This window comes from Apostichopus japonicus, chromosome 13 (assembly GCF_037975245.1).
Source record: "Apostichopus japonicus isolate 1M-3 chromosome 13, ASM3797524v1, whole genome shotgun sequence".
In the NCBI taxonomy this organism is placed as follows: domain Eukaryota; kingdom Metazoa; phylum Echinodermata; class Holothuroidea; order Aspidochirotida; family Stichopodidae; genus Apostichopus; species Apostichopus japonicus.
In genome coordinates, this window is record NC_092573.1 from 7,632,904 (window position 1) to 7,659,740 (window position 26,837).

The window sequence follows — 26,837 nt, forward strand, 5'->3', positions numbered from 1 at the left end:
GTTTGTTAATGTTTTTCCTAGGCTAATAGCAAAATTTAATTTTTATGAACAAAATCAGAAAATATGTTGTTGGGCTAGGCTTGGCCTATTTTCAGCCAACAATCGAAAATATGGTGATTGGAGTTCCAACAACTTTTTGGTGATCCTATCATATTCATAATGGGTGAGTTATAATCATACTGTAGCCTACCGAATTACAACCAACGGAATGAGTCACTAGGCCATGGCTATTAAAACAGCAACTTACTTAAAATACTAAGTAGCCTGCTTGTGTCCTAGTGACTTAGATTAGGCCTCGACTAATTTAGTTAAAACTAAAAGGCCAAGCTATGACCTGAAGTTAGATAGCCTGGGCGAGCACTGGTCGTTGTGCCATGTTTAACGTAATCCTAACTAGCTTAGGCTAAACCTAGGCTATGCTTACAAGACATGAAAGATGTACAAAACTGCCAACCTAACATTAGGCTTTGCTTACTTTCACGCGCAAACAGTCAGAATCGTACGACGACCTACGGACACAATACAATTGTTGACTTGTATGCCACTTCCTGTTGCCAAGGGCGGACTCATACAGAAAAAAGTTTATGTCAAATAGCTAAATACCTTGATAATGTCATCTCAATACCTTCTTTTGATTTCCGAATGGCTTACAGACAGCAATACAGCCCAAACTACCTTTGAGGGAGTCGTAAATGGTTGTATTAATTGTACTTACATAAATCCTACGTAGTCCAGCAATAGTGTATATTTTTTATTACACATGTACTCCGTTTAGTGCATTAACAGTGTAGAACGTATATATGCATGGAAGGTTTATGTACATGTATTTCCATGCGATGTTGAATTCCTGATGCAGCAAGAATCACCACATAATGTGTATATCTGAATGTATGGACAGGCGAGTTAACCTCACAACACTCTCTATATGATTTCGGTTTTAGAAGATCTAAATGACGTCACTTCCGCTTCCAACACGCAGGCGTCCCAACATCAAAACAATGGCGGTGGCTTCGAAGTCAGACCATATTTAATACCGTTGATGGGATTAAACAAGGGAACAAATGAAATCGTTCAATTTTGATTGTTACTTATTTCTCTGTTTGCATCAGCTAGAATGATGAACACCAACCACTATTTATTAGTCGTATTAATTGTCGAAGGTATGACTTTTGACAATCTATTTTAGAAGGTTCTCATTGGCTAAAGCCTTGCCAACAACGGAGCCTAAGCTAGGCCTCGTAACAACTGTCCGCAATGTGTAGCCATGTATGATACATAGAACAGGATATAACTATAACTTATACTTTTATAAGAATTGGTCTATATGGTCCTATATCAGCACCAGTACTAGTGTACTACTACAGTAGTATTTAGCTAAGGAACAGTAAAACGTCAATAAGTCTAGGCTAGTTCTAATAAAAGCGATAGGACTGGAGTAACCTACTAGAGGTAGCCTAGTATAGTAAAGGCTTCATAATTGACGCACCCCCGTAATTGACGCACCTTCAATTATTACTAGGGCCTAGCAACGATATAGCAGGCCACCTAAACTTTTTGCAGTCAAGCAGAATTACATATTTCATGAGTTTGAATCCATTTCAGCTATATGCTGACCAAATTGTGGTATTTTTTAACTTTAAACACCCTCCCCCCAGTTTTGCATGTTTTTTGGGCATTTGGAAATCTTACTTCTGCTTATGTTAGATACTCGTTAAAAACCCCTCTCGGGTATCACAACAAGGATGTTGGTGCGCAGCACAGCAGTGCTAATAATAATGCGCGGGCAATTTTGTCTTAAACACCTCAAGACTAGGGCTCTCTTTACCGGCCAAGGATTGTGTATTCCAGTATTTTATAGTCCTAGGATAGAAATAGTCCTAGGGTAGTCCTAAAAATAACCCACATTACCTCAAAATGATAACACTTCTCTTCTCCTGACCTGTCTGAGCTTAGAGGCTCAGAGCATAGCAAACAGCATCTAGTAAAGTCAATGGATGTAAGTTAAGGTCTACACTACAGTTAGCTTATCGACGAATGTGTCTATGTAGGGGTATGAAAGAACTTGACACGGCAGACATTTTGTGGTCAAATTCTGCTTAAATATTTTGAGATCATAACATTTCTGAGGAATTACACGTATGAAAAACATACAGTTGAGTGATTTGGATTTTTCCTTGATAGACATCATTATTAAAATCCTTAAGTGCATCAATTATGAGCCCACCATGCTACTTCTAGCAGTAGTATAGTAAAGGCTTCATAGTTGACGCACCTTCATAATTGAGCACCTTCAAATATTACTGGCAACAATACAGCATGCAACTTAAAATATTTGCAGCGAAGCAGATTTACATATTTCATGTGTTTGAATCCAATTCATCTATGTGCTGATCAATCAGCGTTTTTTTAAAGCTTTTAACACCCCAGCCCCCCAATTTTGCACATATTTTTGGGATTTGGAAATCTTACTCCCTAATAATCATCAATATTACCACAGCATTATACCACTACTCTCTGAGACCTGACCTGTCTGAGCTTAGAGGCTCAGAGCATAGCAAACAGCATTCCGAGTCAATTGATACATACTTACACAAAAGTTACAGGTGCTCAATTGTACATTGCATATGCACAGAACAATAAACACACATAAACACACATATGAAAAACACATACAGTTGAGTGATTTGGATTTTCCTTGATAGACATCGTTGATCAAATCCTTAAGTGGGTCAATTCTGAGCCCACCATGCTACTAGTACTACTACTAGCGCAGTACGTAATTACAAAAAGCACAACACTGGCGGATCTACAGTATTGCCATTTAGCAATAGGTATCGATCCTTTCCGCCATGGCGGAAAGGCTCGAAAACTATGGTGGAAAGGTACATTTTAGGAATCAATTTTATCATGGTATACAGGAATACGTCAGTGAAACTTCCTTTGAATTGCATTGAAGGATAGGTCTTTAAATGTGACAGTTCCCTGGACAAATATATAATAAATTGAATTAAATTAGGCTCTTTGTTTTATTAAAAAGTCTGATTCTTGATTGTCATTTAAATATGAAGCCTTACCTCTATCAGCACTTTCAAATCAGCTTTAAAGACGTTTTATTTCAAACAAACCTATGGTTAAGTGTATTCAATTGTAAATTGTATTTTGTATTTATGCAGTTCTTATTTAAAGTTAATTTTAACATGACAGATAACAATACTGTCCTTCTTGCAATGTAATTTAAGGATACACCAGCTTTCAAATAGGGCCAGATATGAGGATTTAGTATTTTAAAACAGTTAGGTGAAACCCTAATTGTGCATTTGAGCTCCCACAAAAGCAAAGAAATCCAAGCCCACCTCTTGTTTCGTCCTCTCCTATCGTCCTCTTCTGAGCGATCACACACAAAATAGTTTCTGCTTGCAAGCCATACCTGTATCACAGTAGTTGGATGCTTCAGACTACACTAAAATCCAACCAAACTATGAAATAACTTCGCTGCATTTAGAGAAAGCCTGGATCTCAAATGCAATACATGAAATTATTTTAGTGAGTGACTGGAAGTTATATACAGCCAATTTCTGAATTTTACAAAATCTGGCATGATCGCACAAACTGACAAGGTGTACCAGAAAATGAAACCTCTCATAGTAGAAAGGTGTTGGCATGGCAGTGAAGTCAAAAAGAAAAGAAAATATTAGCGGAATTGTTAAGTGTGCATGTTTCCCTATTGTGTGTACAGGGTGAAAAGCCTGCATTCTCCCCCCTTTTTTTTTGACTCTTTTTAAACTAAAATGTAGATTCCTTAATCCTGGACATTCTGTGCATTGAAATAATAGTGTATGGAAGTGGCTAGTGCATTCATGTTTGTTATGTAAGTACAATGTACTGTATGTTATATTGATGATTATAATGGAACATAAAACCACAGGCATTCTGATTTTATGTTACAGGGCGCAGGTTTCCTAAAAAAGCAAATCAGCAATTGATCTTGGAGTCCAGATTTGACGGTGAACTCCTTTCAACAGATCCTGTAGCTCATGTAGAGGCTCCTGTGTTTAATAGTGAGCTTGCCTGGGAGGTCTCAAAGAAATTACTGCATCAGTACAAGCTACAAAGAACACCCATTAAACTGCAGTGCTATGTTACAGATCTGCAGACCAAGCGGAAGGAGAGTGCTGGCTACATTCTATTGGACCTTAGAACAGCTGATAAACAAGATGGGACATCTGCCGTGTTACCATTAGTAAGAAAATGGAGCCTTTAACCCCTCAGTCATGTTGACAACATAATACATTAAATTAATTCTTATGTCCCTATGTTGGCATTGTTTATGTCGGTCTGTGCAGCCTTCGTTATCAATGTACACCAATATCCTTAGGTCTTGTAAATTGTAGTAGTGTTTACTGTGAGAGTTTCAATATTTGAGTATCAGTGCTGCTATCTGACTTTTTGCTATCATTTCACTTTTGAGGAAACTTCCAGCTATTTTCTTTCATGTTGGTTACTGTATGTACGAGGTTGGTATGATATATGACATCTTATATCAAAATGCATTGGCCAAAAACTAGTGGCCAATGGCAAAAATCCATTTTTGGACAATGGTCAGTAGGTGGAGTGAATATTGATTTATTGACAATGGTCCTTAGGTGAATGCTTTACTGTACAAGTGAACATTTGCGTTGTCAATCTCAGTAGAGGAGCGGGAGCCACAGCCTTTTGAATACATTTACTATGGTACATGGGTGAATGCTATTTATTTGGTTGTAAAATATGTGGATTGACAATGCCCAGTAAGTGAACTCTGTTGGAACATACCATAGATAATGGCCAGTATAGTGAAAACCTGACAAATATATCTATCTCACCCAATGACTATGGGAGTTGTTAGTGTATTTAACATGCCTTGCAAAATCTAAAGTGATCCAATTTTTGATAAGTTAATATGCGTACAAGAAATAAGTGAAAGAACAAATTCACTAATCTACCCATTTGCTCCTTTTATCTTGAGAGTCATAAACCAGTTTCAATATTTTCAAAGTAAAATTAAATCTCCTTAAAGTATGAAAAAGATCATGTGTTAATTGTTGTGATCAATATGATATTTTTGCTTTCACTTGCAGCATAAGAAGTGGTATCATCTGTTAAATTCCAAGTACTCTAGAATGAAGCCAGAATTGCTGATTGGGCTGTCATTAGAAGTTGACACAGGACCAAAGGAAGAGAGTTTTCAGGCTAAAGCAGCCCCTGCTAGGAGAGGAAAAGGTTATTACCTTTTATGGACAAAAAACACTTACATGGAAAAAAATAACAAAGAGTTGTGCAAACTTATTGCTGATGTGAAAAAATAAGTCTATAGCCACATCTATAGTACTAAAGAAAAATAAACACTATAAATATATACAGGTATGCAAGGCAGAGACGATTGAATTTGTAGTGTTTGAAATCAGTGTAATTTATTTCCAGAATATTTCATAGCTACCTGGTTCCTTCTAAAGTTCTTTTTTAAAATAAAGTAGTGTAGGTGCAGTCAGGCACGTAAGCAATATACATTCATACATGCGCTCACTTACTCTCTATTCTATTGGGACAGTCAGGATTGTATGCAAGCATAATATATTCTTTAAATTACATCCATGATATAGGTACAGTCAAGTAAGCATAATACATACATGGGCTCACTCTCTATTCTATTGGGATAGTCAGGACTGTATGCAAAATAAACATAATATGTGCTCACTATCTCTCAATTATATTGGTTCGGTCACAATTGTATGCATAATAAACATGAAATTATATTAATACTATAGGTCAGGAATGTAAGAATACATATATGGACTCACCCTCTATTCTATTGTGACAGTCACTGCCAGTGAAGACTAATACATAAACTTACATCCATGCTATAGGTGCAGTCAAGCATTCTGCATATATATGTTATCACTCCATCTATTCTGTAGCATCAGCCAGGACTGTAGGCATAATACATACATGAGAGTGTACAATGAAGCGGTGCTGAAAGTAAGTTCTGTGAGAAGCCCTAATACCAAGTGATTGTAATGTTTAAAAAGCAATGTATCGATGTATGGAAAGTAGGCAAAGTACAATTACATCTGCTATGAGTGTTGTTGGTATGAGCTAAATGTTGTTTCTTATGAATAGAAATATTCTTGCAGTATAAATCAAACTTAGAATATAGTATTTAATGGAGTCTTTCTAACATAACATTTTTGTTCTTGTTAATTAGTTCTTACGCCAGATGGTTCATCGGAGTCCAGCCTTGATCCAGGAGTTCTAGCCCCAGTTCTTAATAATGCAGAAGGTTTTTTCCAAATTGGCCCTCCTGGCAAATGCTGTGAACTGTTTATTCTGTCAGTTACCGTTGTATTTGCTAGCAATCTAACAGAGGTATGTATATGTGGAGTAAGTTTTTATTCCTTGTTAAAGGCAAAAACAATAATTGTGATGGTACTTGCATGTATGTATGTGTGATCCCTTGGCTTGTGAACATGATCAATCAATAAATGTTTGGTGTTTTAGCTTGGTTCTTCCTTTGTGTATCCCCTTGTATGAAAGTCCAAAATATACAATTAAGTTTAACTTTCAAAGCGGCTACCTGGGCTGCAGCATCAGCTCGTTTTGAAGCATTTGACCCTGAGAAGAACCAGAACTGTGGGATGAGAGCCGGTTCCCATGGGAGTGACTTGAGATTTCAGTTTCATTATCAATTTCTTTTCTACATTTAGTTATTCTTTTAAGCAGTTGATAGTTGTCAATCTCCACTGTTTTGTTTTTTGTTGTATTCTTTATTGCGATGTAACCTTTTTCATATCCTTAGATAAATAATTCACGTTCTTGTTTTAAGATGAATCTATCCTTTGCTTCGGATAACAGACCTTCTATTCGTCCCACCCTCTATCTCAATTTCACACCCTATACAATGTTTGGTGTAAAGCCTCGTACGAGGTCCCCTCCGGAAGCACTGCCTGTCTGACCCTCTTGAGCTAAGACCGTAACCACAGGTAGATTTGAAGAACTCCTACAAGTTACGGGAGGATTAGAATTTGGTAGTAAGCTAAGTACTCATGATACGACAGGATAGATTCCGATTAATGAAGTAGCTTGATAATATGGTAACAATACATGAGGGATAATTTCAGCTTTTAATCTACGGTAAATTGAAACCTTTGGGATACTATTCCTTGGTTCACTCACTGACTAATACCATCATGGACAAAGTTAAATTTGGCAACATATCTGAATGTCCAATCGCCACAATCGGACCCTGCCACAATAAGGTGAACTGTTCTCACTGAAGGTTTCTGTGTAGGGTCTACAACGTCGGTTCAGCTCAGCTGGCAGTCTTGCCTTGTAAGGTCTCTTGTATACCTAGATATGCAGCCTCTTATATTGCTCTGTAAATTTAGGGCCTTGCAACAGCTTCAAGGATATTGTTGACTATTCTAGCCTAAGTGCTTAGTCTGGGCAAGCACACAGCTTTAGTTGGCAATATTGGGAGGCAAGTGCAGGGAGATGACTGGAGCACCAGAGGATTACTGAATTTACTTGTTGAGGGTAAATCATTCATGATAACCTTCTTCAAATAATTTTGAAATGGACTTGAAGATATCTTTATGGTATATCATTGTAGCATTTTACCACAAAAGGTGTGTGTTTATGTGTCCTGTAGTCTTGCCATAACACATGCTATGGTCTTAAATTATAATTGCTCATTCTTTGTAAATCTGCCAAAAAAACTGCCCTTATCATAGTGATGTGATTATAAGTTACATATCAACCCTGGAAGAGCTGATTAAGGCCGTAAAGATCTATATATATCAGTTTGTGATATTCTTAATGTAGTGCTTGTTTAATAATCATCTCATTTGCATTTTATGCTTGAAGAATTAGGACAACTTTCAGAACCCTTATGTATTAAGTTCTTTTCTTTCTGTTTCACAGCTAGTTCCCACAACAATCCCTTTGCCACACAGAGAGTCTGGTTTTTTCTTCTTCTATCAACTCTTTGGCAATGATGTTACTAATGAAATCTTCAACGATTTGATTAATCCCAGCTTTGCATGTGAAAGAGCTTCAGTACATTTGAGAAGCAATGTTGAAGTCCTGAGGGCTTTCTTCGAGAAGGAAGCCAAACTTGAGGTAAGTCAATAGAAATAAGGAATGCCTGTCTTATGAACCTGGTGTTTTAATGACAAGAGATAATGAAGGTGTCCAGGATGAAAATGAATTTCTTAATTGCAGGGTTTCTTGAGACTCAACTACAAGTATGTAAAAAAAAAGACATAACGAAAGACATTTGTCCTAAAGGCCTCAGTAAACTGCAATTCTTTGCATTGGGCAATTTGCAGAGGGGCTTTTGCAGAATGTTAACATCAAGCCTGGTCTACAAGCCTGATGTACAAAATAATTGCTCAGTCTGTAGGCATCCAGCACATGAAAGCTACCCTGGAAAATGTGGTGATTAAATTCCTTCAAACAATAATGGCATAATGTTCACCTGTCTGTATAGACTGCCCCTGAAAAGTCCTGCCAAGATATTTAAAATCTGTTCTGGAAGGTCATATCAAAAACATAGATGTAGGAACCATTTCAGGAAATACTTTGACATTTCTTCAGATCAGGCAACTTCTTTTTTCTCTTGTTGCCTGATTGTAGCTTAATTGGCTTTACAAGCCAATGTGGTTCATATCATGACAATTTCTCAAGTTTTCTACTGTTAAATTCAGTGGAGAGGCCATTACATGTAAACCATTTGACTGATAATCATCTAAGTGGTGGCCCATCTGAGTAAGGTCGCCAGTGGGACAAAGTACAGTAGGAAAGTGGCTTGAAAGTTGACCATCATTGCATCATCATGGGACTACAAGAAAATCATAAGATTTGGTTGATAATACTGTACATATCATTCCCTAAATATGTTTCCTAAGCCGCAAATATATCAACAATAGGCTAGAGCTTCCAAACTTTATGCATACATTTGACACTTGTACTTGCTTTAGGACCAATAATACTGCTTGGACTAACCGAGTACTATACTAGTATCTACTACAGGTACTGTAGTGGAGCTTATGTTGTACTGTATACACCATGCATACTAGAACTAAGGCCCAAAGTATCTGCAAAACCAACTATGTTGGTCAAAAATTCTGTTAAATTAATAGGCCTACGGATATGAACCCACCAGTTGTTTGTTTGGTTTTCGATTGATGCTCTGAGATTTTGGATACATCTGCAAACATTCATATTGCACTGTCCGAGAAAGCCATAGGCTAGTCCTAGTGAAGTTGAGATAAGTTAAACTTTCTGCATTCATTGCAAAACCTTGACATTCAAAATCTTAGTGAACTCAGCCACTTTCTCAAATAACACACAAATAGCCCTAACCCGTAAACAACACATTCTAAATTCCTACGCTTTCGGAATTCCTCCAACCACTAATCAATGTCGTGTTCTGATGTTGCAAGGTGGTACAAGTATTGCAAAAGATACAAATCTTGGACTGATTGGCCACTGTTTAAGTCATATAATGTATGCAGAATGAAATAGTACATTGTGTATTATGGTGTTTGGTATTTTGCCTAAGTCTGGGGAGGTGCCTATTACCATAAGTAAATCGGTTCATGTATGCCAAGTAGAGTAGTTTACATGTTGTCATCAGGCTGAAATGTGAATGCCTTCAAAAAGTGCTGTGCTGATGACAACATTTTGCAGAATTCAGGACTGAAGAGTACTTTCCAAATTGCAGACTCATTTCAGTGTGACCCTGCAATTGATGATCAAAGCATCAGACCCTCAAACTATTGATGATCAAAGCATCAGACCCTCAAACTATTATAGAAGAAATGAGCACCTAGCATGTTGTTACTCATTTCATGCCTGAAGGCTTACTTCTAACTCTCTAAACTCCTAAGAATAAGATGATGTTCAATATTGCTGGATTAGAATGACTGACTTCAGAGTGACAGGAGGGCATTAGCAGTAATTTTAGACTCAGCTGCTCATCATATACTATATTGCCTAGAGCTGTAACATGTGGTGGTGTACATCTTAATCATTAAAAACAACATATAAAGTGACTGATGATTACATTACTGCTGATGGAAGCTTCTATTAAACTCATGTTTATTTGTCAGATGTCATCACATGGTTTGAAGATTACTTGTCCTACTGTAGTAGGTCAACTGTCGTTATCATGTCAGGAACGATCTCAAAGCACAAAGAAATAAGCAATGGAATAGTAATTTGGCTTTAAAACTCATTAAAATTCAGAGAGTTGATCTTCAAGAGTACTTATTAAGTGAAATACTGTATATAAGGTCTTCTTCCCTTGTTTCCCCTACATTCAGTTCCAGAAGCCTTTTGTTGTAGTATTTTTAATTAGTTTAAAAGTTGAAGGTCATTTGAGGTAAGCAGATTCCAAACATGTTTGAAACATTGTCAACCTGATATCACAAGAATGGCATCATTGATTGAATCTCATATTAAGTATGTGGATGCTCCATATTGAAAAGATGAATCAATATTGTGTTCATGTCATCAGCAGTCAAAATTTGTTAACATGGAAAGTAGGAATTGGGGATGAATCTTATATGAAGAGTCCTTTTCATGATTACTAAAGCTATATTGTGTACATAGCTTAGCCAAGCCAATGGAGTTTATTCCATTATCCATAGCAATAGTATCTACATAAATATCCGTCTGTCAACATTAGTTCCCTGGTTGTTGCCTGCTTATTAACCATTCACTTAATCCTGAGGAAAGTTTCCAATGCTGTGTTCATATTTAAAAAAAAAAACAAGATTATCTGTGGTCCCTCAAGATTTGATCACCGGTACATTAACATGCAATGTGTAACTCTTGATCTGATGATAAGTGTGTTAATATCAAAGATTCATTCCCCATTTCCTCAGGACAATGAGATGTTAGATAATTGAGAATTCCTTGGTGGAATCACTGGTGTACTTTACTAATGTGAACCAGGGACATGCAAGTCAACAGTCCTCAGGAAAGGAAAATTGTTTCACCTAACATGTGAATGCTGAGTGCCTGTTTACAGGTAGAATTGCAATTTTTCGCTGATATTTAGGAAATGGTATGTAACTTTATTGCATTTACAACTCAATTAACTTAATGGCATAATTGCATTTCCTTTCTCTTTAAATGTAGATTAACCTGTGCTGTGGTGACCAGATACTTGGCTCAGCTATTATACAGATGGACCAATTATTGAGCCCGCCATCAGACGTTATAAACCAGCGTCCTGTGTCTATTGAAGGGGCCTTTCCTCTGACATCACCATCAGACACAAAGGAAAAAAAGAAGGGAGGTGATGGTGCTGTTGTTGGTGTATCAATTGTATTGAGGAGGAAGGATATATCCCTACCAGATCAACAACCACAGGTGCTTTGTAACATATTAATACACATTTAGTGTGTGTGTACATCAAACTGCACATTTAGTTTGTGTGTACATCAAACTGCACATTTTAGTTTGAGTGTACATCAAACTGCACATTTAGTTTGTGTGTACATCAAACTGCACATTTTAGTTTGTGTGTACATCAAACTGCACATTTAGTTTGTGTATACATCAAACTGCACATTTAATTTGTGTGTACATCAAACTGCACATTTCATATGTGTGTACATCAAACTGCACATTTCATTTGTGTGTACATCAAACTGCACATTTAGTTTGTGTGTACATCAAACTGCACAATTAGTTTGTGTGTACATCAAACTGCACATTTAGTGTGTGTGTACATCAAACTGCACATTTTAGTTTGTGTGTACATCAAACTGCACATTTAGTTTGTGTGTACATCAAACTGCACATTTAGTGTGTGTGTACATCAAACTGCACATTTTAGTTTGTGTGTACATCAAACTGCACATTTAGTTTGTGTGTACATCAAACTGCACATTTAGTTTGTGTGTACATCAAACTGCACATTTAGTTTGTGTGTACATCAATCTGCACATTTAGTTTGTGTGTACATCAAACTGCACATTTAGTCTGAGTGTACATCAAACTGCACATTTAGTTTGTGTGTACATCAAACTGCACATTTAGTTTGAGTGTACATCAAACTGCACATTTAGTTTGTGTGTACATCAAACTGCACATTTTAGTTTGTGTGTACATCAAACTGCACATTTAGTTTGTGTGTACATCAAACTGCACATTTAGTGTGTGTGTACATCAAACTGCACATTTTAGTTTGTGTGTACATCAAACTGCACATTTAGTTTGTGTATACATCAAACTGCACATTTAATTTGTGTGTACATCAAACTGCACATTTCATATGTGTGTACATCAAACTGCACATTTCATTTGTGTGTACATCAAACTGCACATTTAGTTTGTGTGTACATCAAACTGCACAATTAGTTTGTGTGTACATCAAACTGCACATTTCATTTGTGTGTACATCAAACTGCACATTTTAGTTTGTGTGTACATCAAACTGCACATTTAGTTTGTGTGTACATCAAACTGCACATTTAGTGTGTGTGTACATCAAACTGCACATTTTAGTTTGTGTGTACATCAAACTGCACATTTAGTTTGTGTGTACATCAAACTGCACATTTAGTTTGTGTGTACATCAAACTGCACATTTAGTTTGTGTGTACATCAATCTGCACATTTAGTTTGTGTGTACATCAAACTGCACATTTAGTTTGAGTGTACATCAAACTGCACATTTAGTTTGTGTGTACATCAAACTGCACATTTAGTTTGAGTGTACATCAAACTGCACATTTAGTTTGTGTGTACATTAAACTGCACATTTAGTTTGTGTGTACATCAAAATGCACATTTAGTTTGTGTGTACATCAAACTGCACATTTAGTTTGTGTGTACATCAAACTGCACATTTAGTGTGTGTGTACATCAAACTGCACATTTAGTTTGTGTGTACATCAAACTGCACATTTTAGTTTGTGTGTACATCAAACTGCACATTTAGTGTGTGTGTACATCAAACTGCACATTTAGTTTGTGTACATCAAACTGCACATTTCATTTGTGTGTACATCAAACTGCACATTTCATATGTGTGTACATCAAACTGCACATTTAGTTTGTGTGTACATCAAACTGCACATTTTAGTTTGTGTGTACATCAAACTGCACATTTAGTGTGTGTGTACATCAAACTGCACATTTAGTGTGTGTGTACATCAAACTGCACATTTAGTTTGTGTGTACATCAAACTGCACATTTCATTTGTGTGTACATTAAACTGCACATTTTAGTTTGTGTGTATATTTAGTTGCTTTAAGGTTGTGGATATACCTCAACCAGATCAACAATCACACAAAGTTTATATTTACATCAAAAACTGACACATAGTTTGTGTGTACATCAAAACCCACAAGTACTTTGTGTACATTAGTTGCTTTAAGGTTGTGGATACACCTCAACCAGATCAACAATCACACAAAGTTTATATTTACATAAAAAACTGACACATAGTTTGTGTGTACATCAAACCTCACTAGTAGTTTGTGTACGTTAGTTGCTTTAAGGTTGTGGATATACCTCAACCAGATCAACAATCACACAAAGTTTATATTTACATAAAAAACTGACACATAGTTTGTGTGTACATCAAACCTCACTAGTAGTTTGTGTACGTTAGTTGCTTTAAGGTTGTGGATATACCTCAACCAGATCAACAATCAATCATGCTATGAATAATATTTAAGTTAGAAAGTTGGTGTTTGGTGCAGCTTAAAGGCAAATACTGCCGTAAGTAATGACTGTCTTTATTTTGACATTTATGATTATGTCAGTGCTTAAGGAAAATCAGAATCCTCCATGCTCTCCCAGTAGCGGTATTTATTTGCTTCTTAAAATAAAGATATGCCTCTACCATATCAACAATACAGGTAGTTTATATTTACATCAAACCTAACACATGGTTTGTGTATACATTTATAGTTTTATTTATGTGGATATACCTCAACCAGATCAACAATCAAAGGTAGAATATATTTAAATCAGAAGTGATATTTAGTTTGTGTGTACATTAGCTGTTTTAAGGATGTGGATATACCTCTCAACCAGATCAACAATCAATCAGGTAGTTTTATTTGTTGCTTTCATTGTTAAGGTGAGTGAGATAAATGCTATCATGAGAAAACAGCAGTGTCACAGTGGTTCCCCTTTTCTAGGCCTATTCATAATTGTATTTGTCATGCACAGCGTATGCAAATTTCTCAACACCTAATACTTCTTGCATTAAGCTGCTAAATCAGCAAGAAAAATGCAGTGGTGCATTGGCATTTAATTTTCCTTTGAGGTGTCTTTTTTTGTTGGTCAAATCATCATGTTTGATCCTAATTTGGCTACATTGTCTGATCTGATCTGCTTCTCCAATCCTAGCCTTTCCCTTCTGACCACTAATATTTTTGCATTTTCCTTGACTGCAAATAGTTACGTAATAGTGCAAATGTAAAAAAAAATTTTCTACTTGAGTGCTTTTAATATATCTTCTCTTCTACTAGGTGTATCCAAAGCCAACAGAAACTAAGCCAAAACAGGAACATGTGTCAGACCATGAAAAAAATGAACAGCAATCTTTATCAAATGCAGGAAGGGAAAATGTTGAACAGAGGAGGGCAGCTCCGCTCCCTCTAGGGAACCAAAAAAGAGCCAGACACAGTGAAAGTGATGAAGATACTGATAGAGGGCTTGACAGTTTGATTGTGGATGACAAAATACCACAGAGAGATACCACTAAAGGTACTGTTTCCTTAAAATGTTCAATAACTTTTTCCAGTCATTTTTTGAAAAAGACAATTCACTGGTAAAATTAAAAAAAAATCCATCTGATGTCCATGTTGGTACAACTTAGTGCAATATTATTCAAATGTTTTAAAGAATACTGAAGATATCCAGTTATGGCATCCAACAATTAAATGATGCTAGTTGTACTAAAGTAATTGGTAAGTTATGTCAAGGAAGAAAACTAAGAATGTTATCTTTCGTATGTTTTCCACTAGGAGTCAAACATGCAAGTAACACCAGATATGATGTTGATGGGCCCCCAGCTAGGGCTGTTGAAGGGTCAACTGAAGGGTCACAACAACAACAACCTCATCATCATCATCAGCATCATCCTAACACACACCCTTCTCTGAAGCAGCAGCCTCCAAAGCAACATGTCACCCAGCTACCTGTATTACCAGGAACGATATCCCATTATGGATTCTCTGTTGACATAAGGAGTATAAGGAATGTTAACACATCTTCAGCTTTGAACATTTATATAAGGTATAGTTTACAGAACTCTAAGACAATGTCTTGAATGTTACCAAATCAGAACATACAGTATGTGACCCCTCAAAAAGGACTGCCGAGAATATTAAGGGAAAAAATATATTATGACATGCTAGTTGTGTGTGTTTGGTTTCCTAGACAAGTAGACACTCTCAACTTGAACTTAAACTTTATCCAACAGTGCTAAACAAAGTATTGATGAATGATCACATCCTGTTAGCCTTTGTCTGGCTCTGTTCATGCATAGTTTTTCAAACACAGTATAGTAAGAGCAGGGAATTGTCAAAGTGAAAGGAAGTGAATTAAAGAAAGCCCTTATGGGCTTGATCACTCCCAGAATCTGCAAAGAAAGTAACAAAAAGTGTGACAATAACAATAATAACCACACACCCTCCTCACCCATCCCACCCAACAAAAAAGGAATAAAGTATCATAGTAACAAAACTCTTAACAAGCAATTGAAGAAATTATATCCTTGCCATAATAAATGCTATGAGGATGTGGTTTTGAACCAGAGATACAGAACTTTTTCAGCAGTTTTTTCTAAGTGCAGTCTACTTCAGCCACCAGAACATCCTATAAACTTGACTCTCTATAAGTTAGTAAGATCATCAGGTTCTAGGAAATCAATCAAAGGTCAATATTATGGGTCAATTTTCATATAATCAAATATTCACAACCATTTCATTACTGCAAATATGTCTTCATAAACAGGTATGCTATCAAATGGAGAGAATTTTGCAAAAATGATCAAAGTGTGCTTGTAGAAACATTGATGTACAAATTCCATGTTTATACGTAGTTTACGGAAAAGGCTGCAAGTTCTTTGTTAGCCTCTGTGCCGGATTTATATGTTAAAGTGTGAAGGCCTTTTAATCGTGCATTCTTTAATACTAAACTGGCAGTGTTTGTCAATCAGACAACTTGTTAGCCAGTTGTATTCTGTTCGAGCTCCTTCAGGACAGGGTTTGTGATTCAAAAGACTATATATTTTTTAAATGACAGAAAATCACTGCAACGAGGGGTTGAAATATGAACATTTTAACACAACGCTTTCTGGTCACTTCGCCCAACAACCATTTCGCCCAACTGCCATTTCGCCCAACCAGCCTGGTCATTTCGCCCAACCATCCTGGTCATTTCGCCCAACCATCATGGTCATTTCGCCCAACCTTGTTGGTCATTTCGCCCAACCATTTTTTTAACTCATATTCAGTCAGAATAATATCCCTTTTTCTATTTCACTAGTTCAGTTGGATTTATTTTGGGTTATAGTAATACACTACTTTAGGCGGTTACGCATACAATGAACGTTTCCTATCAAACCTAACCCCTAAAACACCGATCCATCCTACCGACTGTAACCACGACTTCAAGTTTCCTTCAAGTATCCTGTAACGTTAACCATTCCCGAACGTTTCCTATCAAACATAACCCCTAAAACACTGATCCATCCTCAAGTTTCCTTAATATAACAATTCCCGAACGTTTCCTTATTGAAGTATAATATTTTATCAAGGTTGGGCGAAATGACCAGGCTGGTTGGGCGAAATGACCAGGCTGGTTGGGCGAAATGGTAAAGTTGGGCGAAATGGTTGTTGGGTGAAGTGACCAGCTTCCAACACAACAATCAGACAACTCTCTCACCCACAGTAGAAGTGATCAAACAGTGGCATCGTTCATCAACCAAACAACCCTGTCACAGTCAATTGATAGAACATTGGCAGTGCTTCATTAAACCACCACTTTTGAGACTCACCTGTTCTTTCTCTTGCATCTCATCAGATACAGCTATCCTTTCTTTGGGAGGTCAGCTCCAATTATGACCCACCCATCAGTGGAGATTCTGAATAAACACATGGAGGTGTACCTTCCCAACTCATTCTGTGCATTTGATTTTGCAACCACCGGCCAACAACTTCATGAAAATCTAACCAGGTAAAAATATTACTGGAGACTTGTTTTTGCTCCCACTTTCTGTGATGACTGTATTGAACACTTGGTACATTTGACATTGCAGCGAAGTAAAAGTTGTCGGTTTACAGTCTTGTATCAAGACAAGGTATTTTCATATGACTTTACAACAGTCAATTTGTGGTCACTGGTAACTTGTCACACCCCCACACCAGTGTGTGCATAATTTAACTGTTGCCCCTATGTCTACTTGTTCCCCGGGAGACCTCTAAGCTACCTCATCAGTTGCCATTTATACATGTAGGTTAATGGATGCAATGGAGTGCAAGTGCCTTGCCCAATGACACAACATAATGATCTGAGCAGGACTAGAAATCTACAGTCCTAAGACCACGAGCCCATTGACTTTTACATTTGACTGCAACCCTCTTCAAGTGATGCTGTATGTCACAGATAATCGTTACTTCCAAGCTTGTCAATTTATAAACAGATCTTGAGCAAATAAAGTCATTGCTGACAATTCTTTGAACAGCCAGTTTTAGCTACTTGATGAAAAAATATCAGTGCTGGGTTGTATTTCTATTCAAGCTGGCAGTATAGGTAGTTGCAGGGGATTTAAAGTTAACATATTTTATCTAAAGAAAGGAGAACAAGTGCCTATGGAAGGGGTCTAAGTTGAAGGCATCCCCTCCTCCTTTTAAGGGCACACTAAGACTTTGAAGGGTTCATACAAGAAGTTAACCTCAGTGTGGGATGCATGGTATGAATAATACTTAAAAGTGAATTAGCCAAATTATCTTCAATAAGGTGAGGAGAGCAAGATGTTTCATAACCTTATGCAGATTAGACTACAATTTTATCGTACAATAAATTTAAGCTAAGAGAGTGAAAGCATTTCATGTGCTTAACCTTGAATGAAACAGTAAATATTGTAATAACTTTGTAATTCCCACAAAAGCCTTTAACAACCACCTGCACTTGGAACGGCAAAACGAACTGCATAAATGCATTTATTTTACCTAAGCATTTGAAAACTACTTTATTTCAGCATAAGAGAGTATTTCATGCAACAAGCAATGCCTGCAGCCTATTTCATATATCAAACCAGATACCACTCAATGTAGGATTACCAAGCAATACTTCATTATGATCTTCTCCATAGAGTTCCATTGATGCTAGAGCTGTGGCATAGAGACAAGCAAACTAAGGACCTATTACTCGGTGTTGCTGAGGTACCATTGTCAAATGTCTTATCATCTGCAAGAGTTCCTGTCAATGTAAGATTATATTTCTATGAAATCTATCTGTCTGCTGTAGTTACTATGTGACATCACTGATGCTCTCTGACATCCGTGATGTAAGATGACATCACTGATGTTAGACAAATTCACTAATGTTACGTAACATTAATGACATTGGATGCCACCACTGATGCTAGATGACATTACTGATGATACATGACACCACTGATAATGCATGTTATTACTCTTGTTATATGACATCACTGATGTTAGACAAATTCTCTAATGTTACATAACATTAGTGATACTCAATGCCATTACTGATACTAGATGACATTACTAATGTTACATGATACCACTGATACTGGATGTTATTACTCTTGCTATCTAACATCACTGATGTTAGATAAAATCACTAATGTTACATAACATTAGTGATGCTAGATGCCACCACTTACACTAGATGACACCACTGATAATGCATGTTATTACTGTTGCTATATAACATCACTGATCTTAGATAAAATTACTAATGTTACATAACATTAGTGATGTTGGATGCCACCACTGATGCTAGATGACATCACTGATGATACAAGACACCACTGATAATGCATGTTATTACTGGTGGTAGGTGACATCGCAGGTGGACGGTGACACTACTGATACTAGATGACTTCACACATGACATCACTGGTGCTTCATGATATCACTGATGTTGTATTGCATCACTTATGCAAGTAGACATCATTAATGACATTCCATGAGTTTGTGAGTGAAATTTCTTATTCTATCATTCTGGAATAAGATAGCTGCAGATGAGAAGCTAAACAGTAGTTCAGGAAATCTCTGCATTTGATTTCAACTTATGTATCTGAAACTGTTGACCAACTTTGTATCTTTCATCCTAGTGTCACTAAATGTGTCCGCTGCATTAGGTCTGGTGGTTGATTTACAAATGTTAACAGAATTGAAAGCCAACCTGCAATATGTACCTCAGTTTTATAATGTGGTGTGTTTGGTCAATTTCCATCTCATAGGTAGGTATAGAAGTTACTCCTTTCATGGTAAGGCATGGTGCAACTGCTCAATTTCCTTCTGATAAGCAGGTAAAGAAGGTACTCCTTTCACAGTGAGGTATAGTGTAGCTAGTCAATGTCCATCTTATAAGCAGGTAAAGAAGGAACTCCTTTCATGGTAAGGCATAGTACAACTGCTCAATGCCCATCTCATAAGCAGGTAAAGAAGGTACTCCTTTCATGGTAAGGCATAGTGCAGATAGTCAATGTCAGGTGATACATAAACATGACCTCAACATGTTAGCATCTTTTATCTTTGGGTATGATTGTATTGAGGGTGTTTGAAACAAAATTAGGCACAAAGGCTGTGTTTAGCAGAAAACAACCTCTAACTAAACAAATATCTACTGTACTTTGTTAAGCTGTTGCACTAGTGTCTGAGACATTTAACACCATATGTTCCAGCAAAGAGAAACAGACACAGGGCATTAAGTCTGTCAGTAAGGTTTATTTTGTTTGTGAGTAACAAGTTACATACATGAACTAGAGAAGGTTACCGAAACATTCATGTATGGAATCCTTGTTAATTGAGGATATGTAATTAAAGCCATCTCTCTTTTTGTTTACAGACTATCAATCCACCCGAGAAACAAGTCTGGAGGCAGATTTGCAGTGAAAAAGTCATAGCCAGAAGTGTCAATGAGAATCCCACACCTGTAGCTGAGGTCCTAGTTGCTCTGGGTTTGGAGGACTATGGACCCATCAACACCAAGGAGGTTTTCCTTAGTAGTGATTTGTCTCAGGTACGGTATGCCTCCTCCTCTGATTTTAATGTTTTCTACATAGCTGAAAAGAAGCAAACCAGTCTAAAATGAAAGTGAGCCTGTAACCATTAATACCAACAAAGGTATAGATGGGTTTTATGCAGTTGAAATCGAGTAAACCAATCTAAACAAAAGAAAGCTTACTTCATGAATATCAATTAGGTAAATATAGGTTCTACACAGCTGAATGTAAGCAAACCACTCGAAGATGAAAGACAGCCTACTTCAAAGGAGTTACAAATGGGTATTCTACACAGCTGAATGTAAGCAAACCACAGTAAATGAAAAAAAGCCTACTACCAATGATTTATAAATGAGTTCTGCACAGCTGAATGTAAGCAAACCACTCTAAATAAAAGAAAGCCTACTTCCTTAATACCAACCAGGTATGAATGGGCTCTACACAGCTGAATGTAAGCAAACCACTTTAAATGAAAGAAACTCTACATCATTAATACCAATGATTTATAAATAAGTTCTGCACAGTTGAATGAAAGGAAACTACTCTAAAATGAAAGCTGCTTGCACTTCACACTAAGAACATATAAAAGAATTTGTTCTGGTGAATGAACGTGTTTACATGGGTTTGGACTTCACTCTTCTCATATATTGCCAGTCAGCAGTGCCAGTTTGATACAGCTTAATTGCCAATAATGGCAGTGATAAAGCAATATGAGGAGGTAATTTGCTGCTATGCACGCATATTTTAAAATAACGTGGAGACTTTTTTAAGAGGTTGTTACAAGGTATTCCATACAACTACTTCCACAAAGATTCTTGTAAAAGTTGGTCTATTACTGTAATCCTTTGGCAAGGTCTCGGAATTGACACACTGTTTTGGTCAATGGAACTTAATTTATTCATTTAAAAAGACAAAGATTGACATTATTGGTGGATTCTTAACATTTAATCAAAAGAAAGTTTCAATGAGTGTTATGTAGTAAATAGGAAGTCACTTTCTGCATCCCAGTCAATTATAATTTTGAAAATGCCGTTTTGACATGAATACCATGTTGGAACAGACAGTATTTAAAGCCATTTTTTCTGTAGTCGATGAACCATTTTACCAAACCTACTAAGCATTACTCAAGCTGAGAATGCAATTAATTGCATACTAAAGCACACGGGAGGGTTGATTAACTTGAATTAATTCTCAACATGTGGCTGCCCAGATACATCAGTTTTAATCAAAGAAAATGGAAAGGAACTTGTGTTGATTTCTTACATATTTATATATATATATATATATACTCTCATTTCTTTCATGTGTGTCAGTATTAATTGTTTTCTTGTGGTTCTAATATCTGGCAGATAATGCTGGTTAGGTTAGCATGGGTTTCTAAAGTTTTCATTAGAGCTAGATTGTTAATTATTGCAATCTTTTTAATATGCTATCTCCAGAGAAGTAAAGAAACCAACAACAATGTGGATCCTAGAGGACAGGAAAAGGAAGCAGCTGGTCTCCCAAACCCCAGGGAATCTATGGAGTATAAAACAGCTCTAGAATTGGAGATGTGGAAAGAGCAGCAGGCAGACTTGTTTGAGAATCAGGTGAGTGTATTAGTCATAGTTATATGATGAGCATAGATTGCAACCATGGTTGGGGCATACATCAAGGTTACAACCATGGTTGGGGCATACATAGAGGTTACAACCACCATTGGGACATACACAGAGGTTACAACCATGGTCAGGGCATACATAGAGGTTACAGCCATGATTGGGGCATACATAGAGGTTACAACCATGGTCAGGGCATATTTAAGGGTTTTAGTCATCATTTACAGGTTGAAGAGAGGGTTACAGCCATGCTTAAAGCATAAACCAGGGGTTACACAACCATTACAGTAATGGTTAGTGAATCAATAGAAGTCAAAGCTGTGGTGGAAGCAATAAAAGTGGTTGAAGTCATGGTTAGAGGATGTAGAGAGGCTGCTGACAAGGCTAAAGCGTGGACAGATTTTCATTTTCAAGTCATGGTTAGAGCATCAATATAAGTTTTGACCTTGGTAAGAGCACTAACAAGAGTTGTTGCTAGGCTAGAGCATGGGCAGAGGTTTTACCTGTGTTTAGAGTATCGATAGAATTTGAAGCCATGGTTGTTGCCATGGTAAGAGCTTGAATAGAAGTTGACACTGATTAGAATGCTTAGAGCATCAAACAGAAATTGAAACCATGGTTAGAATGCTAACAGAGATTACAGCAATGGTTAGAGCATCAAACAGAAATTGAAACCATGGTTAGAATGCTAACAGAGATTACAGCAATAGTTAGAGCATCAAATAGAAATTGAAATCATGGTTAGAGCACTAATAAGGGTTACAGCCATCGTTAGCGTATAAACAGAAGTTGCAGGATATGCTTGTGGTTGGGGCTTGTAGAGACTTTATTGACAACCATAACTTATTTGGTACCAAATGTACATTCCGGTTCATCCTATAGCATGGTTGACTTGTTCTTGTTACCCTTAATACTTGAAGTTAAGTCCAGTGTTAAAAATGGATTCAACATTTGATAATGACCAGAAAAAAAAAATGCAGCTTCTTACCCATGTTTGTCATTGTCAGTATACTACTGTGTAAGAACAATGTGCTGAATCAAACTTGTGCAAAAATAAAATTGACTCAGATTCTTCTGCTCATTTTACAGATGAAAGAAAAACAAGTAAACCACCTACAATCTTTATCAGAAGAGTTCAAGCGCAGGGACAAAGAGAGGGAACTGCTTCTTAAAAAGAAAGTAAGTCTTAACTATGTTAAATTTGAGTCAATAGGCCATAAACCTTCTAGTTTTCCAGATTAGAAAAGATTATATAATCTAATCAATCATAGGTAATTTAGATTACTCATGGATGATGGTTTATCCATAAAGATTACCTGTCAGTCCAGGTTTACTAATAAAGATACTTTTACTCGATGGTTTATCAGTAATGGTTACCTGTCAGTGAGGGTTTACTTAAAAAGTTTCCTTTCAGTGATGTTTTTGCCAAAGCAGGTTATTATTGACATTCTTTTGTTCAGATTTTCTGTGATTTGCACAGAAAATAAATTTATTATTATGTATGGATATAAATATAGATATATATATAAAATATTAAAGTTCCACTTCACGACTGGTTTTGTCCGTTTGGGACTCATCAGACGAAGGTAAGAATCCCAGACCTTTCTGTCACAGACCTAAGTCTGTACCACTAAGCCACAGTGATTCTACTGGTGTTAATGAGTATAATAGTAAAATAGGCTCCTTTTGACTGCCAATGAGAGCCTGTTAGCATGGGAGAGGGGGGAGGGGGGGGGCAGAGCCATTAATATATACCACTCACACCTCTATGTGTTTCCCCAGACAAATAGTGATTCTTCAATCCATATAGATCACCCAGCTGCCACAAGAATATGCTTGTCTTCTGACAAATAGCAAGGATGCAAATTATGCTTCTGGTTGCCTGGCTAATATGTGCAACCTTCCAACCTGTGCAAATGAATCAAACTATTGACTTGGCTTGATGTGAGCTTCATAGCTATTGTTCTTTTTATGAATCATGAAATTTTGTTATTTTCAGCTTGATGCATACAGTCATCTTGAAGAGCAGCTCCAGTTTGCTCTTGGTGATGTAGTTAAACGTGAGAGAGAACTGAAAGCCAAAGAAGAGGAAGTGGGTCATCTCAAAGATGAGTTACAGCATGATCATGAACTTAAATTGACAGAGATGCAGGAAGCATCAAGAAGGATGAAGGAAGATTGCATCCATCAGATTGAACTGGAAAAGTAACTACCTTTAACGAATACAAGGAACAGATATGTTTATTCTTACCTACAGTAGATTGCTTGTCTTTGTATAATACCCAACTGAAGTTTTGTAAGTGATTAATTATTAATTTGATAATTTTGCACTAAATTTAACTGATATAGCCAAAAATTATGCTTTGCTAAAGATTACTTAGTTCCTTCTGCTAAGATATGACAGATTATGAAAGAAAATCTTGCCAAAGAAAAAGGGAAACTAAACCCTGCAAACTTGCCTAGTCATAGAACTCAATCTATAGAGAGCCACTGAACTCAGATTAGATGGAACATTGACACCTTTGGACTGTTTGCTCTCTCTCTAATGAAGAATATTGTGTTTTCAGGGATTAGATGGAACATTGAGACATTTGGACTGTTTTCTATCTCTCTCTTATGAAGAATATCATGTTTTCAGGGATTAGATGGAACAATGAGACATTGTCTGTTCCCTCTCTCTTTTGTTAAGAATGTTATGCTTTCAGGGATTAGATGGAACCTTAAGAATATTGTCCTTCAGGGATTCAGAGCATGTTACATTATCAGTACAGAGAATGTTTGATTAGCTCAAGTACATTATCTTTGTGTAAAATTACTCTCCCTTTTCTTTCGTTTCAGAGGTAAAAATAATATGTTACAAGAGCAAATTGAACATTTTAGAGAGCGAGTGAAGAAGTTACAGGAACAAATTGAACAGAAAGACAGACAGTTTGAGGTTTACAAGGAACAAAATACAACCAAACCAGAGATGAAACTACAATCAGAAATAAGTTTGCTTAACCTAGAAAAGGTATGTATGTGATGCTACATGCAGTCTGTTTTAAAAAGTCCAACAACCACCATATATGTGGTATGCATAGAACAAAGAATGAAAAAGTGGAACTTTTTCCTTTTGAGTTTGATTAGACAAATATTGATGAGTAGAAGAGTGAAACAGAATATTTCAAATAGCGCCTTTCCTTTATCTGTTGACGCTTTTGTTTAAGAATGCTATAGTGATTGTCACAAAAACTAGGTATATATGGGAGATATTTAACCTCTGTTATCACTTAATGGAAAATAGATTGTGTGTGAAATAATATCATTAGGGAAGAAATGATATCATTTGGAGAAATGACATCTCAAAGACATCACCCAGTGATAGAGGCCCTTGAAATAAACTTGAGCAGTATGGAACAAGCAAATCTATGTGACACCATTAACCATGTTTGTAAATTGTGGTGACTTGTGGTAAGTTTGAAATGTCTCTCAACCTGAAAATCAGATAATAAGCTTATGCTTTAGTAAAGTGGTGTTTGTATTAAATGTGTTATGTAAGATATGAAACTGAACTGTTCTTTTTAATGCAAAGCAGGTCTCTATGCCTTCTCCATGCATATTTCAACCTAGGATACTTTCTTGAAGTCTGTTCGATATTTTTGTCTCAAGGTTGAATTGGAACGCAAGCTCGACTCACTGAGCAAGTCAAAGATTCATTACAAGCAACAGTGGGGTAGAGCCCTTAAAGAACTGGCCCATTTGAAGGAAAGACAGCAACTTGAGGCCAAGGCAAGACTACAGAGACAGCACCAGGAATTGGAACATATGAGGCTAAGATACCTAGCAGCAGAAGAGAAGGAAGTAACCAAATCTGACAATCAAACTTTAGAAGATATCAAGGGAGAACTACAAAGGTAAAAGACAATAGGCAGTAATCAGTGGGGGGGGGGGTGGGGGGAGAAGATAAGTTTAAACTTAGAGATTTACAGAGAATAACAATTAGTGTTGCCAGTTTCTGTTTATTTCACTTAACAGAACCATTTACCATTTAAAGGTCTTGTTGTACAGGTACATGGGGACTGATTGGTAGGCCAAACTGAACTGTGTACATAAGTTAATTACAAAGTGTAAGTAGCCTAACATTATGCCTAAACAAATTCACAATGTCTGGTCAAAGTCCGTTAACAACTGAACTGAAGCTAAAAGTTCACTACAATTGGAAATAACAGCTTATTTGTTCCATTTTCTCTTCTTGTGTAAAACAATTTGCACAATCAGCTTCTCCCTACAGTACACACATTATTAAACAACAAGTCTAGCTTTCACTACTGGGCAACCATCAACTTTTTTTCAAAGTTTTCCAGTTGTCTTTATGCATAACAATGCTACCTGGAGAAACAAATATTACAACACATTGTAAACCCTCATTTTATAACACAAATTCACTGCAAAAGTGAGTAATCAGATCTTTTTCCAGACTGATACCTTTCACCCCGTAATGTATGAAAAGCTTCTTTATAATCAAGTTAGCGTATCAGAAGTTTTGCCTTTTTGGTAACAAATATTTCAAACACGAAGCAGTTGTAAATTTGGGTAGGCTAACCTGTCATAGTTTAACGGCTCATACTATGTCGGCAGTAAACACAAAGGATATTCAAAAGTCTGCACTATTGATAACTCATTTCCTAGATGAAATCAGTTTCAATCAGAATAGTTTGTCATTTTCCATCATTTCCTGCAATTTTTTTTTATCGTTCAACCACAATTTTTTAAAGATTTTCAGCATTAAAGTGTATGTTAACTTCGGATAGAGTCCCACTGAAGGCTTTTGCTTAAATATTGCACATGTACATAGTAAAGTTAAGTGTGATGAGGTAGGAATGTTAGTGAGACATTTTTTGTGTGTTTCCAATTGACCAAATGGTACTAGTGCAAGTTGTCCATGTTTAAATGACAAACTTATATGTAGAATTATATTAAGGAAGATGTT

The 26,837-nt window shown here is 36.6% G+C and overlaps 2 protein-coding genes across 7 annotated transcripts in view; one reads left to right on the plus strand and one right to left on the minus strand.

Annotated features, from left to right (window-relative positions):
- Window positions 1–862, minus strand: part of LOC139978836 (casein kinase I-like) — a 50,642-nt gene extending 49,780 nt beyond the window's left edge. For 2 of the 5 annotated variants that reach the window (XM_071989361.1, XM_071989357.1), the window contains exon 1: window positions 604–747. The gene's annotated coding sequence lies outside the window, so the exon portion shown is untranslated. Of the gene's footprint in view, window positions 1–603 lie in introns of all 5 variants that reach the window. The other 3 variants (XM_071989360.1, XM_071989358.1, XM_071989359.1) reach the window with 3 other exon arrangements.
- Window positions 863–958: 96 nt separating this feature from the next.
- The window catches only part of LOC139978833 (centrosomal protein of 120 kDa-like), a 28,286-nt gene continuing 2,407 nt past the window's right edge, over window positions 959–26,837 (plus strand). For both annotated transcript variants that reach the window (XR_011797028.1, XM_071989352.1), the window contains exons 1-16: window positions 959–1,160; window positions 3,948–4,240; window positions 5,118–5,259; window positions 6,242–6,402; window positions 7,957–8,154; window positions 11,182–11,415; window positions 14,536–14,773; window positions 15,034–15,304; window positions 17,096–17,248; window positions 18,387–18,501; window positions 20,114–20,287; window positions 21,710–21,859; window positions 22,958–23,047; window positions 23,868–24,073; window positions 24,707–24,878; window positions 25,517–25,761. Coding sequence is in view for 1 of the 2 variants with exons in the window: in XM_071989352.1 (XP_071845453.1) it covers window positions 1,115–1,160; window positions 3,948–4,240; window positions 5,118–5,259; window positions 6,242–6,402; window positions 7,957–8,154; window positions 11,182–11,415; window positions 14,536–14,773; window positions 15,034–15,304; window positions 17,096–17,248; window positions 18,387–18,501; window positions 20,114–20,287; window positions 21,710–21,859; window positions 22,958–23,047; window positions 23,868–24,073; window positions 24,707–24,878; window positions 25,517–25,761 (2,888 nt within the window). In the remaining variant the exon portion in view is untranslated. The remainder of the gene's footprint in view (window positions 1,161–3,947; window positions 4,241–5,117; window positions 5,260–6,241; window positions 6,403–7,956; window positions 8,155–11,181; window positions 11,416–14,535; window positions 14,774–15,033; window positions 15,305–17,095; window positions 17,249–18,386; window positions 18,502–20,113; window positions 20,288–21,709; window positions 21,860–22,957; window positions 23,048–23,867; window positions 24,074–24,706; window positions 24,879–25,516; window positions 25,762–26,837) is intronic.